This window comes from Acipenser ruthenus, chromosome 17 (genome assembly GCF_902713425.1).
Source record: "Acipenser ruthenus chromosome 17, fAciRut3.2 maternal haplotype, whole genome shotgun sequence".
Classification (NCBI taxonomy): Eukaryota; Metazoa; Chordata; class Actinopteri; order Acipenseriformes; family Acipenseridae; genus Acipenser; species Acipenser ruthenus.
Window position 1 is genome coordinate 14,330,075 of NC_081205.1, and position 17,588 is coordinate 14,347,662.

Genomic DNA, 17,588 nt, shown 5'->3' on the forward strand with positions numbered 1-17,588 from the left:
TATATATGTGGTAAACAGAGGACACCTGCACTCATGCATAAAGACATACAAACAGAAACAGAAAAGCAAGCTCTTGTGCAAGAAACGTCTCAGTGAGTAGGGCTTCATTACTTTTGTTATAATTCTATAAATCCTACCGGCCACGCACACGTTTGTATATTAAAACTAATATCTGGTTGAATACTATCATAAGGACAGTCCTTGGTTTGCAGGTCAGGTATGTAGTTTCAGGTAGACTATTCCCTTCCTATGCCAATTCATCTCAGCCGTGGCGTTGGGGTTAAAAGCATGCCACTCATTATGGGCTGAAACCAGAAATGCACCCTCCTGGCAACAAAAGCTTTTTTGGTATCAAACTAAAGGTAACAGAGTTGATGCAATTCCGAAAATGTGGAACTAGACAAAAAACTGGAAATGAGATGTTGGACAATTTCACTCTCAAGACAACCCAAAAGAAAGGCAGGCAAGGCAAGAGTCTGCTATGGGACCAGATACCATAATAAAAATGAACACACGTTAACATCTGCACATGTCAGATCTACATGGAGAAGTGATTGACAGTTTTAATAATGCTATAGCAGTTTGTAGATAATTTCCTGCAACACTGACATATACTGAGGAGTACTTCATGCTCATATACAGCATGCATAAGGGTGCTCATTGAGTATTGCATGCACAAGTACAGAATACAGGCATTCATTGAGGATAACTTCACGCACAAGTACAGAATACAGGCATTCATTGAGGATAACTTCATGCACAAGTACAGAATACAGGTATTCATTGGTTCCAAACCCTGCAGTTGAGGCAGTTCCCCAGCAGGGGGCTGCAGCGTGGCAGCAGGGTTACTGTACCTTGTGCGTCTCGGTAGTATGCATGAGTGACGCTGCGGAACCGCTCCTGCCCGGCTGTGTCCCAAATCTGTGGAGAGAGGAAAAACACAGCGGCCCGGGTCAACCAATCTGCTTACTGTAACAAACACCACGGAGTGCACGGAGGGTCATCATCAGCACGCTTCACTTTTGTTAAAAACACTGAATATTGCGCATCGTTCAAAATCCCAGTTCTAGTGTTATAATAACACAATGCTGTTTTTGTTAATATAACACCTGGCACATTAGTAATATAAACATTATACATGCTCATGTTCCTGGCTTATTGATGTTTTAGAGAGAAGGTCCTTGTGCAGATACCTTGTCTGGACAGGGGTTTATTGATGTTTTAGAGAGAAGATCCTAGTGCACATACCTTGTCTGGACAGGGGTTTATTGATGTTTTAGAGAGAAGGTCCTTGTGCAGATACCTTGTCTGGACAGGGGTTTACTGGCACCTCTAAGGCTGGGTGCTTTTGTAAGGAGTCTCTCTGCTCACCTGTAATTTCACCTTCACGGAGTCCACAGCCACCACCTTATTCTGCAATTGGCAAACACATCTAGTTTAGTTTACTATGTGAGATTATTTATTTCAGCTCTTATTCTATTATCTATATCAACTGATATGTATTCCCAGATCAGTCACAAAGTACCACTGCCTCCTACTATATCTCCTATCAAACCATTCACACACAGCATGTTACCAGAATACTCCATGAAAAAATAACGCATGCCTTTAAGTGTAAGTTAAATCAGAGTAAACATGATCTTTCTCAGAAACAAGCACAAAAAGCATCACATTTCAACACAAGGCTAGATTTAAACAGTATTTGTCAGTAATTAGGGCTTGGTTCTTCTGCTGTACATTCCTTTGATTACCACCCATTTGGTCTGCTGATGAGCTGCTCAACAGGGTTAAAGGACCTGTGTCTTGTTTCATGTGATGAAACAGGACTTGAAGATTTAGTAGATTATTTGGGGTTGTGATGGCTTGTTGACATTTAGTTATAATATTGATTACACCGTGTAACAAATTTTTTTTTTTTTTTTTTGTTCCTGGGTAGTATGTGTTATTTCCTAATTGCTTATGCCTCAAAAGTATAGAAAATGGCTATTCTTCCCCACAAACTTTGCTTTTGTGACCAGGACAGTGATATTTTGAAATGTACCTATTTTCCAGAACATTCCAGATAGATTCAGTGCTGAGTAAACTTGGAGTAACCTCTAGAACTTTCTAGAACTTTCCAGTAATATGAATAGTAGTATAAATACAGGGGCCTTAAGCCCACCAGTTCAGTTTAGTTCCAGTTGCCTAAGTGGATACATATCTGCATTTTTCTGAGATGGCATCAAGAGGCTGCAAGCATCCGGCAGACGCATTTTGCTATGTCTGCGGCCAATTTATCAAGACAAGAGCGAAAAAGTACTCCGTGGAAGCATCTGCTAAGATGTGTGAGGCCTACAAGGCATATTTCGGCATGCCTGTCGGGGATCAAGACAAACCCTGGGCACCTTATTTCACCTGCGAGCACTGCAAAAAAACTCTGGAAGGTAAGATGGACAATTGTTGCTCGGAATTTTATGTTATAAAATTTGTTAAAATTTTTAAAATTGTAAAAGTTTTTAATTTTAAAATGTTTTACAATTTTCAATGTTATTGAAAAAATATATCATATATGAAAAATGTTGCGATAATCTCTTACACATTAGTCATGGGTGAAATAAATGTATTTTTGTAGGATGGTACAGAGGGGAAAAGAGAGCCATGAAGTTCGCTATCCCAAGAATTTGGCGGGAACCCACTGACCACTCAAGCAACTGCTACTTCTGCATGGTGGACCCTTCCAAACGTCGGACTGGCAAGAATGCACCTGCTACCACGTATCCGGACCTTCCTTCATCCATCGCCCCGGTGCCACACTACCATGAGCTCCCCGTACCCACTCCTCCGGAGAGAGAGCAACCGTCTTTAAAAGAGAGCAGCAAGTCAGAGAGTGAAGAAGACGTTGTAGATCCAGATGACAATTTCAGAGGTGGAGCTGAGGAGAGAAACCCATACTACCCCAACCAAAAAGACCTCAACGACTTGATTAGAGATCTTGGTCTCACAAAGTCCAATGCCAAGCTTTTGACGTCTAGGCTCAAGCAGTGGAACTTGTTGGATGAAAGTGTGCAAGTCGCAGATCAGAGGAAGCGTCACCAACCTTTTTCCAGCTTCTTCACCCGTCAAGATGGGCTCTGCTTCTGCCACAATGTGACCAGTCTGTTCGAGGCAATCGGAATCGCCTGTAACCAGAATGAGTGGCGCCTCTTCATTGACAGCTCATCCAGGAGCCTCAAAGCCGTGCTGCTCCATAATGGTAACAAGTACCCATCTCTTCCCCTGGCTCACTCGGTGCACCTCAAAGATGATTACAACAGCATCAAGACCTTGCTGGACACCTTGAAGTATGATGAGTACGGCTGGGAGGTCAGAGGAGACTTCAAAATGGTGGCATTCCTGATGGGTCTCCAAGGCGGTTTTACCAAGTTTCCCTGCTATCTTTGCCTTTGGGACAGCAGGGACACCAAGGCGCACTACCACAGGCGGGACTGGCCACAGCGGACCGAGTTCTCTGTGGGGAGGAACAACGTTAAGTGGGAGCCACTGGTGGACCCCTGTAAGGTGCTGATGCCATCACTGCACATCAAATTGGGCCTTATGAAACAATTTGTCAGAGCTCTAGATAAGGAGTCGGCAGCTTTCAAGTACCTTCCCTAAGCTGTCTCAGGCAAAGGTCAAAGCCGGTGTCTTCGTCGGAGCACAGAAGTTCCTGGAGTGCAATGAATTCCCCAAGAAGCTCACTAGTAAGGAGAAAGCAGCTTGGAACAGCTTTGTCGCAGTGGTTCGGGGCTTCCTGGGCAATCACAAGGCCGAAAAGGAGCTGGTTGAGACTCTGGTGGAGAACTACGGCACAATGGGCTGTAGGATGTCCCTCCAAGTCCATATCCTTGATGCTCATCTTGATAAATTCAAGGAGAACATGGGAGCGTACTCGGAAGAGCAAGGCGAATGCTTCCACCACATATACTGGACTTTGAACGCCGCTACCAAGGACAGTATAACGAGAACATGATGGGAGACTACATTTGAGGGCTGATTCGTGAAAGTGATTTACAGTATAATCGTAAATCTCGAAAAACTACTCACTTCTAAATCTTTTGTAGTCATTTCTGTATTACTTTAGTATAAATACATGTTAATTTGGATTCATATGTTGTTTTTTTTCTGACTTCATGTGAACGAAAAGACACAAATTCGCCCATTTTCTCATTGGAAATAGGTAAATTTCAAAATATCACTGTCCTGGTCACAAAAGCAAAGTTTGTAGGGAATAATAGCCATTTTCTATACTTTTGAGGCATAAGCAATTAGGAAATAACACTTACTACCCAGGAACAAAAATTGTGTTACATAGTGTTAGCTGGCTCACAAGCACTTTTTATACACCCCAGGAAATATTTTTGCCATGAAGGCTGACTGCGACTGGTATTAATGGATGATGCTGATAGCACTTACAAATCTGACTCTGCGAAGGCAGGACACCCTTGAAATGAGATAAGCATGTCAACAACACATCCCATTTACTAACAGCTAATGGCCTCATATATTAAAAACAGTTCCCTGGGATACAGAGGTTGATCCTATTTGTGATGTCATCAGTTCCTTCCTTGCCCCCACCGTGCATTTGCTCTTTGTGCTGGTATATCATATATAACTAGTATACACTCAGCAGTGCTGTGTGCTAGTATCAGGTGTGTAGGTCTAGGTGTTTGTCATGGTATCACACCTGTTGAGCTTTTAGGGCAGGGTAGGGCAGGGCAGGGCAGGGCAGGGCAGGGCAGTAATGACAGAAGCCGAGGGCATGGTTTCTTTTTGTAAATAGTGTATTCAAGAGGTCTGCTGATCTTAGTACCATAGAGATAAGGTTGAACTTCCCCACCATTATTAAGTTTAGATTACAAAAGTACAAACAACTTGAGTAAACATGCTTGTATATCCTGCAATGCTCTTGCCCCATATGTAAGCATTTTCAAAGCAAAAATCACAAAAATCACAATGGGATAACAGACACGGACTGGTTTTCAGCTTCATGTTGCCATACAAACCTTGATAGTTTATGGTATGCCCCATTATTATCTTTTAAACTTTAACAAAACAGTACTAGTCCATATGAGCCATTAATACCTGCAGACTAGAGGTCTACTCGGGCCTAAACTTAAAACTAGATCCAAGCCTGACCCGACCAAACATATACACACACACATATATATATATATATATATATATATATATATATATATTATATATATATATATATATATATATATATATATATATATATATATATATATATATATATATATATATATATATATTTTTTTTTACTCCATCAGATGAACCTGCTTTATCTCATGATTGCCGTGCAGGCATAATTCATGATGTAAAGCAGGCCATGATATAAACCGAGTTTCACGTTTGCCTATGACAGCACATTACGAGTGTGAGAAAAAAAGAAAGAAAACTAACAGTGAATTAAAGAGCAGTGTGTTAATACTGTACATTTAGTCATTCTTTGTATTTAAACACATGCATATAGTTTAGGACAAATACGTTTTATATCATTAACTGGAAAAAAACAGTTTGTGTCATTATCTAAAAAAAAGCATGAACTGTCGACTGATGAGAGCTATCAATTAGTCGTTGTAAATTTGTATAAGACTGACTGTTAGTGATGTTGGTGTGTGACAGGCTGACCGGGGTAAGGAGACTCAGAGTCAGGATGTGCAGGGAAAATAAAAGACTTTTAATTAAACAAAATACACAAAACAAAAGGCACAATGGCCAACCAAAAAGACAATAGCATTTGAAAGGCTGCACAAAACCAACAAGTGGGTTTGTGAAATGATATTAAGAGAGGTCATTTCTCAACGAACCTATAGTGCATGGTGAGTGGTTTTTCAAAAATTGTGACGCAGGAACTACTTGTTTTAGGAAGTTTTAGGAAATACTTGCACACAGAGGAACAAAAAAATACTTCAAATTAAAAACGCCATAATCCACTCACTGCTAACATACTGCGACCTGACCAAGCCCAAACCATAATATAGAAACTACACCTGACCCGACACTTCTTGTCGGGTCCCATCGGGATCAGGTTGGGTAGCAAGGCTCTACTTCAGACTAGATCTGAACAGCAATGAGGACCGTGATCTACAGTAAGAAGATCCTCTGAACCTGAACCCAATAATGAACCAATTCAGCACAGGACAGGACAGGATCACTGTGAGCACAGACCCAGAAAATCAGTACAGAATGGGATCACTGTGAGCACAGAACCAGTAAAATCAGCACAGGACAGGATCACTGTGAGCACAGATCCAGAAAATCAGCACAGGATCACTGTGAGCACAGATCGAGAAAATCAGCACAGGATCACTGTGAGCACAGATCCAGAAAATCAGCACAGGATCACTGTGAGCACAGATCCAGAAAATCAGCACAGGATCACTGTGAGCACAGATCCAAAAAATATAAGCAGGAGAAAAATAAACTTGTATATGTAAGGAAAGAGTTAATAAAAATAGATTAAAACCACAAAACTATGATGCAGCTGTGCAAACATGCTTTTATGTGGGCAGTACATGCTGCTATCAGGGAAATAATGTTTTATTGTCTAAGTGGCAATAAAATGAGCAGAACTGGTGCAAGCAGAGTGGTCTGATCAAAATATTGCTGACACACAGAGATTAGCCAGCAACTCGCTTTAAACACAAGGGGTATAGAAACTGTATAAAACAGAAGCACTTGGAGGTGCATTCGAGCAGACCAGAGTCCTCTCCTCAGCACTGACCATCCCCGTGCCCAGCGCTGTCTCCCAGAAGAGGAGGTAATTGATCACAGCTTAATTTCTAACTACAGCTATAGCCAAAAATGTTGTATCACACTACAGAATTAACCAATTATGCTTCATAAAGTGGAATGAAACCACACACATCATATACAGAATCGGTAAGAGGCCAAGCAAGACCCTGTATACTTGTGATTGCAGACTAAAGGGTAGAGCTCATGTGAGCTCAGTGGGTTCAGCTCCAAACGGAATTGCAGAGCTGATGATTCCAAAGGTACAGAAGTTAACAAAGGGAACAGTGTTAAAAACATGCATGACTTTTAAACAATATTAACAATGACGTTATCACAATCCTCAATTTACGGGCTACTGCTGTTGAAGTACATTTAACAGCAATATCTGAAGCTTGTGGTACAGTAGCAAACAAACGCAGCTGAATCGGCAGGTATCAGTGCCTAAAAAAGTCTGTCTCCAGGACCTGCATCCAAAGCAGTTCCCAAGACATTGTTCTCCATAATGACCGGGGAGACAAGCAGAGAGATCTGGAGTGTAGAAATGGCTACATCTTGTATGGTAACTCATCACTTCTCACTCCCCCTGCCCCGCTGATGAATACAAATTAAAAAACAATGTTTGCACTGATACAAACAAAATACCTTTTACATTGGGTAACAGTATCCAGAAATGCCTGTTTGACATCTATTAACACTAGAAGCCCCGTGGCAGTCACATTGACGGCCACACAGAAAACAATTGTATTGTGATTATACAGAACTGTATTCTACTTTATTATTTTTATTTACTAGTCTGCAATGTGTTTAGCTGTAGTTAGATTAGTCTCTACTCTCTGCCAGAGTGAATGACTGACAGTCTATTGTTTTTCAATCAGCCTTTTCAAAAGTTGGCACCTGCTTGCCAGCTGTGCTGTTTTGGTCAATTAGCATTGGGACTAGTGAAAATAAACACCAGAGACCGTGGAGTTTTACAACGCAACAAAATATGAAATTGATGTTTGGATCAGATGGCACGGAAGTAGTCCGTGAAAGCTGGCTCCCGACGGTGGCCTGTTCAGGTGTTTTACAATGTATTGGACCTATCAGCCATCAACTCCTGGGTACTTTACAAAGAATGCATGGAGAATAATTTACCAAGGAGAGAATATATTTTACAGTTAGCACAGGAACTTTGCAAGAAGCATGTGGAACAGAGTGAGACTGCCAAGCGTGTACCCACAGCTGCAGCTGGCAACCCCGCTGAGAACCGCAAGAGACACCAATGCCAGGTTGGCAAGTGCAATAAAAATATAAATTTGGGCAGCTGTGCCCTGTGCAGAATGGCGGCGTGGAGAAGTGCATTATCTGTATTGATTGTGAACAGCCTTGGACTCCCATTTTGTCAAAAAAAATAAAATAAATTAAGACTTTTTTTATAACTTCTTGTGGCAGTGTGACCCTGCCTTGTGTGTATTGTTTGTTTATATGTTGCATGTAGTGTGTTAAATGTTGGTGTATAGTCATTGGTACACGGGACATAAATGGGTTTACGTAGCACGAGTCACGAAATGTATATTTGTATTTAGCCACGAGGGTTGCACATCACTTCACGTGCTGATTAAATGTAATACTATGTGAGCACGGGGAAGGACACGTAATTAATCCAAGTGCAGTTGTACCGAGATTCTAATTGAATGACTGATTAGCAATCGAGTCTCGGTACAACTGCATAAAAGACGCACATTATCACTCAGTCGGGGTTGGGTGTAGAGAGAGGAGGTACGGGGAGATAGGCGACAATAACAACTGCTATTCGTTCAGCACGATACTTGTTTGTCCGTTTCGTCCCTGTGGTGTTTGTTTACTGTTTTGTTTGGCCCTTGTGCCCGTTTGTTTTGTGTTTGTGTTTTGTTTAACTCTGTTATTTTCATTATTATTTAATAAAGAAACCGAGCACTTTCGCGTCTCGGTTTTAACCCGCAGCTGCTGTGCATTTGCGTCTTCTTCCGGGTGTGACGTCACCACTGCAGCCACACTTGTTCTGTGCGTTTCTGTAAAATGTTTTTATCTATGTTGATAATAAACTGATTGCTGTTAAAGTTAGAAATGTATTGCTATCATTTCAGTTTTATAAATATGTATGTGTAAACTGATGTCTGTTCAGATGTTTATTTATTTACATTTTCCTGTTTTGATTTGTAAAATAAATGTTCATATATATATATATATATATATATATATATATATATATATATATATATAGTCTATAATATGCTTCAGTTGTTCAGATGTTTATGTAACGTCCTCAATTAAAAAAAATTTAAAAAAAATAAATTACACCCGACTGTTTCTCCATTCGTTATGCTACTGACAGTGTTTTGAATACAGCTGTCAGAAAGACTGCTGCGGGGCTTCTAGGTAAGAGTATATCTCTGGTCCTTCTAGTGTTAGCATAACAATACCTAAACAATCTAGGCAGCAACAGGAATCTTACAAAATACAATCATTGAGATATTTAAAAAAAAAAAAAAAAAAAAAAAGATATTCCAAAAGTCTACCGTAAGCCATAATAGTAGTACAGTATTTCTTATTAGATTTCGAAATGGCACATTTTTCAATTTTTGTCAGTTTTCATTAAGTATATGGAAAACTACAAAGCAATACGTATTTCAATATGTTAATGTAACATTATTCAGCAGGTTTCATTTGACTTTATGAAGTAAGATTGGTTACTGCTATAGGATGATGCAAAACTTTGAGCCATAGCTGTAAGTACTAGCATTCATCAATATCGGGGTTTGTGCTGGAATGCAAGCTGGTGTTTCCCTTTCTGTGTGGACTGTGATCGTTATAGCAGGCTGCATCACAGCCATCAAACACTGGGTTTGAACGCTGAAACTGTGGGTTTGATTTAATACTGAACACCCACAGGCTCTACCAAGCACTTCAGAGCACACGGCTCATAGCCAGATAGCCGGGCCATTCTGCTTCAATGAAGCGATCGGAGGTTAGCATCCACTTGCAGTATAACTTAAAGAGCTCCTACACACCTTCGTTCCTTGTTAGTTCATTTTACAAAAAAATGGTGCAAACTTAGCACTGAGATAAATGCTTTGTGAATGGCCACATACTGTATGATTAGTGACACAGTACTTAACAGTTATACGGGCAAGTTTACTGTTTCTGGTTCTAAATGTGCTTTAAAAACACCATTAGCTTTTCCTATGGGGTTAGTTAGGGGTTGGGCTTTAAAAAAGGCAGCCCTTTTCAGTACAGTTCCTAAGTGCACTTAACATCATTCTTTACACATGCTGGCTTTCCAATATCGTCTGCAAAACAGAAGTGTCATTTTAGGTCTAAACCCTGTTGTCATGACAACCTCACAGTGTGGCCTCAGAGAAGCAGCATAAAAGACAATGTTCTGGTGGACTAGGAAAGCAGAGCTTTCAGGTATCCATGAGGCACTGGACATAAGAAAGCTTACAAACAAGAGGAGGCCATTCGGCCCATCTTGCTCGTTTGGTTGTTAGTAGCTTATTGATCCCAGAATCTCATCAAGCAGCTTCTTGAAGGATCCCAGGGTGTCGGCTTCAGCAATATGGTAAGGCAGAGCCACAATTCTGTGCACAGTCAGGCTGGCAAGCAGCATCAGCAGATATAGTACCATGTCTACTCTGCTGGCTATTCATGAAAAAAGGTATACAGTCAAACCATGATTGATGATCAGTTTCCTTCCTAATTATCAACCTTTGTTCCTTGTAGCCTGCACCCTCTTTATCCCTCAAATAACACAGAATGAATACATGAACTAAAAAGGTGATGAATCTGCTGGGAGCAGGAAGAGATTTCCACCAGATGGCTCTTTTCAAACAATGATCCAACATTACTCTTGCTTAAACCCTGGAAAATCAACAACACTTCAAAAAGGGAATCGGACCTCCAGCTCACACATGTGTTGCCACAGCAACAAAATCTTTCTTCTTGCCAGGGCTGGGTAGCTGAGTGAATACTACAGCTGTTAGATAAAAATAGATACTCATTTGAGTAAAAACTTCCATTCATTACATTGACAAAAGAAGACCTTTTCTGTGCTGTCTGGTGTATTCTTCGCTGGTCTCACTGGATCAACTGGAACAAAGTAAAAGGAGCGTACTCACTGGGGATGATCGCGTAGTTAGTACGGAGGACGGTACTAAATTAGTATGCAAGTTAATACAAATTGCAACAAACTAAGCAGCTCAAGATAGTCCCCAGCTGCGTATTAAAATTTGTCTCAATTGCAACAAACTCAAAATAACTGCTGTTGCCCTCTACAGCAGGGGTCTCCAACCCTGGTCCTGGAGAGCCCCTATCCAGCAGGTTTTATAGGTGTCTTTACATCATCAGTGGCTAAAGATCTGGAACACATGTTAATCTGGACTAATTAAGACAATAATTGGTTCAATTAAGTAACTGAGAGATTGGTTGAAACGAAAACCAGCAGCCACAGTAGCTCTCCAGTACCAGGGCTGGAGACCCCTGCTCTAGATGATACTATAACACAATACTAAGTTAGTCCAGCAATTTCTGTAGACTAAAGACTTGTGGTATCGTATTAACTGGAACAAATATGAAAAATCCAACTTTTATAAAACTGAACTATTCTAAGCCACAAATTACATAAAAATGATTTTGCATGGAACCTGGTTAAATATAGGAAGGCTCTGGTGTTGGCTAGATCATTACATTATTCTAATTTAATTTAAACAAATAAAAATAATCCTAGATTTCTTTTTGCTACCCTAGATAAATTAATTAATACTTCCTCTAATAGTCCTACCCTTGACATTGGCTCCTCTTACAGCTGCAATTACTTCTTACATTTCTTTAAAAATAAAATACTAGACATCAGAAATGAGATTCCACAAACAGCTTCTATTAAGGAGGACTCCAGCACAATTTTACCAACTACACCTATTAAGGCTACTATGGGGGCTTTTTCTTTGATTACCTTACAACAGGGGTTTCCAACCCTGGTTCTGGAAAGCCCCTATCCAGCAGGTTTTTTACATCATCAGTGGCTAAAGATCTGGAACACATGTTAATCTGGACTAATTAAGACAATAATTGGTTCAATTAAGTAACTGATAGATTGGTTGAAACAAAAACCAGCAGCCACAGTTGCTCTCCAGTACCAGGGTTGGAGACCCCTGCCTTACAGGAACTGACAGAGCTAGTTCAACATATGAGAGCTATTACATGCTCTCTTGATCCTATTCCTACAAAACTATTAAAAGATGTTCTTGGTTTTAATTAAAAAAATTATAAATGGTTCACTTTCCTCCGGTATAGTTCCCTCAGCACTTAAGGTAGCTGTGGTAAAGCCTATGCTTAAGAAACACAATTTGGACCCTAAAGTCCTCAATAACTATAGGCCAATCTCCAACCTACCATTCTTAGATAAGGTTCTAGAGAGAGTTATTGCAATTCAATTACAAACATGTCTAACTCTTAATGGTATATTCAAGAAGTTTCAGTCTGGTTTTCGTGCTGCACATAGCACCAAGACGGCCCTTGTCAGAGTTGTGAATGATCTGCTGATAAGCTCTGACTCGGGCTTTCCATCAGTGTTAATGCTTCTTGATCTAAGTGCTAAGTGTAGACCATTCCATCCTAGTGAATCGTCTTGAAAGCACAGTAGGACTGTCTGGCCTTGTCCTATCCTGGTTCAAATCTTATCTTTCTGATAGGTTTCAGTTCGTCTCTATTGGGGAGAAAAAAATCGGCATTTTAGAGCTTCTTTATGACAGGATATGCAAGCCGTGCAGTCAGCACTATAAGAACCAATCAGAGTTTGCAAATTGCCACGTGATCACCTATGTCTACAGAAGTCGCTCAGGAGGTTGCTTGGAGGGACGTCCACATATAAGCCACTTGGTTGCATGCAACTAAGTTGCACAACTGATCGCTCAGACGTGGACCCAGCTTTAAACTAGAAATTAAGAGTTTGGGGGTCATCTTTGATCCTGATCTATCATTTGAGACTCATATTAGGGAAGTTACAAAAGTATCTTTTTACCATTTGAGTAATATAGCCAAACTTAGGCCAATTATTTCCATACCTGATGCCGAGAGACCAGTGCATGCCTTTGTTTCATCTAGAATTGATTATTGTAATGCACTTTTTTCTGGTGTCCCAAAACATGTGGTAGCCCGCTTGCAGCTTGTTCAGAATACCGCCGCTAGAATTCTGACTAAAACCAGGAAAAGTGAACATATTACCCCTGTTTTGGCCTGTTTACACTGGCTGCTCCCTGTGCAGTATAGAATTGATTTTAAGATTTTGCTGTTAACTTACAAGGTCCTGAATGGATTAGCACCTAGTTATTTGCAGGAGTTACTGACCCCCTATCTTCCAAACTGCACTCTGAGATCACAGGATGCGGGACTGCTGGTTATTCCTAGGGTCAACAAAAGCAACACGGGAGGTAGGGCTTTTTAAATTATGGAATGCTCTGCCTTTCAATTTTCAGGGAAGCTAGGACCGTTACAGTTTTCAAGTCAAGACTAAAAACGCACTTTTATAAAATGGCTTTCTTATCTTAGTGGGTTTTAATGTAACTTTAAAATTGCTGCTTAAATGGTCTGACTGTGGCAGTTGTATGTGTGATGTGCTATACAAACCGGCCTTGATGCTCTGACTGCCCCGTACATGCATTTAAATGAAAAGTTAGGGATAGAAAGAGGTATTATATTGCAGTTATAATAGAGGTATAGAATTGCAGCCTTGGGCTCCCGAGTGGCGCATCCAGTAAAAGCACTCGCTAGAGTGCAGGATGCGCTCTATAGCCTGGACGTCGCGAGTTCGAGTCCAGGCTATTCCACAGCCGACAGTGGACGGGAGCTCCCAGGGGGCGGCACACAATTGGCCGAGTGTCGCCCGGGAGGGAGGGGTTAGGTCGGCCAGGGTGTCCTCGGCTCACCGCGCACCAGCGACCCCTGTAGTCTGGCCGTGCGCCTGCGGGCTTGCCTGTAAGCTGCCCAGAGCTGCGTTGTCCTCCGATGCTGTAGCTCTGAGGCGGCTGCACGGTGAGTCTGCAGAGTGTAAAGAAGCGGGCGGCTGACGGCACACGCTTCGGAGGACAGCGTGTGTTCATCTTCGCCCCTCCCAAGTCAGCGCAGGGGTGGTAGCGGTGAGCTGAGCCTAAAAATAATTGGGCATTTTCAAAAATTGGGGAGAAAATAATAAAAAACTAATTGGCAACGACTACATTTTTTTAAAAAAAAAAGAAAAAGAATTGCAGCCCTGCAGGGTTGAAGCAGAGGGATTTAAGGGATTGGTTGCTCAGCTAAGTACAGTAAGTGTCCCGAGATGGGATTTGGAGACCAAACAGAAAATCCACTGCTCAGGTTACTGGGCCAGCCTGTCTCCATGCAGGGCACAATATAAGTAAGGACAGTAAGGATTATTTTTCAAATCTAAAGTGAAGTCTGCATTCCACTTCCTGGTGACTATTTGAGCAACGGCAGGTTAGCTGGAGACCAACAGGTCTTACTGAAAACTTCCTGACGACACATCCTAACCCCCAGAGAGGCTCCTTCTCTCTCGCCTCATGAATACAGCTTCTGTAAAAGTAAACACTGTGCCCAACCTGCATGGTGTCAGTGCAGAACTGAACAGAATGTGCTGATCCAGAGGATTCTGTAAAAGTAAACACTGTGCCCAACTCAATTCTTTGTGTTTACATTACCTTTGGGGGCTGTACTGGGTGACTCGTATACTGAGCTGTGCTCATAATGAAGCATGCAGGGCATAGAGGGCAGCAGTGTGGAGTAGTGGTTAGGGCTCTGCACTCCTGACCAGAGGGTTGTGGGTTCAATCCCAGGTGGGGGACATTGCTGCTGTACCCTTGAGCAAGGTACTTTACCTAGATTGCTCCAGTAAAAACCCAACTGTATAAATGGGTAATTGTATGTAAAAATAATGTGTAAAAATAATGTAATTGTATGTAAAAATAATGTGATATCTTGTAACAATTGTAAGTCACCCTGGATAAGGGCGTCTGCTAAGAAATAAATAATAATAATAAAGCAGTCTCTCTTGATCACAAATCTCAGTATAGAATTGATTGGTTCTAACAGCAAAGGCCCTAATCAGCCCCAAAACCTGCACAGCACAAACTGCATGCAACTTCCTCCCTTGATGGAGCTTGACAACAGCAGCCTATGGGTGTGTCTTTGCTTTTCATCACAACCAGTCAGCAGTAACTATGGCAAAGACGGCATTAGAACATAGATGCCTGGATAAAGTGGCTTAGGCAATGTCAGACTGCATTGAAAATGAACTGCATCTTTGAGAAAAACAAATCTATTTATATATGTTGTTGTCAGAGCTAAACATTAAAACAAGTGCAATTTATAAATTCAACCCAGAACGGAAATGTGATTTGAATCACTACAGAATGTAGTAATGCACTGTTGAAACTTCTAAGGCTACTCAACGTAGCAATGGTTTATCATTTGATTTCCTGCAGGGTCACCTAGCTTGTTTTCAGGGCATTCATTCAGAAAATGGGGACCCTTATACACTAACAGTGTGTCTGTCCGTCTGTCACACTATGCTGGCTGAACTCAATGACTGTGTTCATCTCACACCAATCTTCACCAAACTTCTGTCTTACCCTCCTAACCTCCTATTGACATTTCAGACTGTGTTTGGCTTAGTGCGAAGACAAATACCCGAATATTCGAACAGACATTCCCCCACATGTATTCGAAGACTACAATCCAAGTCCATGTCCTCCAGAAATGACACAATTGATAGAGATTAGAAATACTTTTCACAGCGTGTTCTGCCAGAGACAGGCCTCTCCAGTTAATGTAGTCTGTAGAGCAGGACCAGGTCAAAAGATACATTCCTTAATCCAACATAATGAACACTTAACTACCAATACTGCCATTCAAGATATCTGGAATTGGTATGATTAACCAGCCTGTTTGTAAAACAAAGCAGGATACAGGATGAGTGCAGGCTACTGCAGTGATACAGGATGAGTGCAGGCTATTGCAGTGATACAGGATGAGTGCAGGCTATTGCAGTGATACAGGATGAGTGCAGGCTATTGCAGTGATGGAAGAGTACAGGCTATTGCAGTGATAGAAGAGTACAGGCTATTGCAGTGACACAGGATGAGTACAGGATATTGCAGTGATACAGGATGAGTGCAGGTGATAGAAGAGTTCAGGCTATTGTAGTGATAGAAGAGTACAGGCTATTGCAGTGATACAGGATGAGTGCAGGCTATTGCAGTGATATAAGAGTTCAGGCTATTGCAGTGATACAGGATGAGTACAGGCTATTGCAGTGACAGAAGAGTACAGGCTATTGCAGTGATACAGGATGAGTGCAGGCTATTGCAGTGATATAAGAGTACAGGCTATTGCAGTGATACAGGATGAGTGTAGGCTATTGCAGTGATACAGGATGAGTGTAGGCTATTGCAGTGATACAGGATGAGTACAGAGTGCTAATAAATAAGTGTTATTAAGGGTACCAGGCAGAGTGATTCAGTGATCAGTAACACTGCAACTCATTCCCAGTGACTACAATAATACTGTCACTCCTTCTAGTGATCACAATAATGGTCACTCCCATCAGCTTGTCGCAGAATCCACAGAACAGATTCCTCATACTGAGGCTTTCCTCTTCTGCATAGGGCCTGACTTGCATTTCATTGGCAATACAGTTCCCATGACAACCACTTGGTCATATTGCATCACTGTCCTGAGTAAAAATGGCCCTTTGTAAGATGCTTGAAGGCTCGTATTGATTGGAGAGTGGAGGTCACATGGGTAAGCCTTTTCATATTCTACACATTCCACCACATTTCTATGGTTCTGCAATTGTCTCTACAAGGACAGTGTTAGAAATTGTTTTTAAATGTAAAATCTTACTAGAAGTGAATACATTCAGCTGTTGGAGGCGAGTCAAAGTCCGGCTTTGAACACAAATGTACATATACGTACCGGACCCACCCTCAAATAGACTCAGAACAAGGTTAGTTTGCCAGGGTGTACACAATGTTCTTGTTGCTTTAATAAGCTACCTGTTGTTTCTGCAATCGGTAAGAATATTTATTAGTAAGAGACTTAATTAAAAAAACAGTGTTGGAATAAAAAATGTAACAATCTTCTATTCACAGTTTGAATAGATTCCTTTTAGAAAGAATAGAGGCAATGAAATTTCAAGGAGAAAAGAAAGCAAGGAGGAATGAAATTAGAAGTTTAATACTCTCACCCTAAAGTCTATTCCCACGGTGGCTATGAAGCTGCCTGCCAGAAAGGCGCCGTCTTTAAACCGGACGAGTAAACAGGTCTTTCCAACGGCTGAGTCTCCCAGCAACATCACCTGCAGCAGCACGGGGCAAGAGCATGTTAGTGACCAGGCAGGAGAGGGTCTGGCCTGGGGCAGTGAGGCTAGACAGGGTCCACTTTAAGAGCATGTTAGTGACCAGACAGAAGAGGGACTGGCCTGGGCCAGTGAGGCTAGACAGGGTCCACTTTAAGAGGATGTTAGTGACCAGGCAGGAGAGGGTCTGGCCTGGGCCAGTGAGGCTAGACAGGGTCCACTTTAAGAGCATGTTAGTGACCAGACAGAAGAGGGACTGGCCTGGGCCAGTGAGGCTAGACAGGGTCCACTTTAAGAGCATGTTAGTGACCAGACAGAAGAGGGACTGGCCTGGGCCAGTGAGGCTAGACAGGGTCCACTTTAAGAGCATGTTAGTGACCAGACAGAAGAGGGACTGGCCTGGGCCAGTGAGGCTAGACAGGGTCCACTTTAAGAGGATGTTAGT

The 17,588-nt window shown here is 41.6% G+C and overlaps 1 protein-coding gene across 3 annotated transcripts in view; it reads right to left on the reverse strand.

Moving 5' to 3' along the window:
* LOC117423074 (ras-related protein Rab-37-like) overlaps positions 1-17,588 on the reverse strand; it is a 103,825-nt gene that overhangs the window by 9,483 nt on the left and 76,754 nt on the right. For 2 of the 3 annotated variants that reach the window (XM_034038484.3, XM_034038487.2), the window contains 3 exons: positions 17,033-17,143; positions 1,372-1,413; positions 855-921 (listed from right to left, as the gene is read on the reverse strand). In XM_034038484.3, coding sequence (XP_033894375.1) covers positions 855-921; positions 1,372-1,413; positions 17,033-17,143 — 220 coding nt within the window. The remainder of the gene's footprint in view (positions 1-854; positions 922-1,371; positions 1,414-17,032; positions 17,144-17,588) is intronic. The other variant, XM_034038486.3, reaches the window with a different exon arrangement.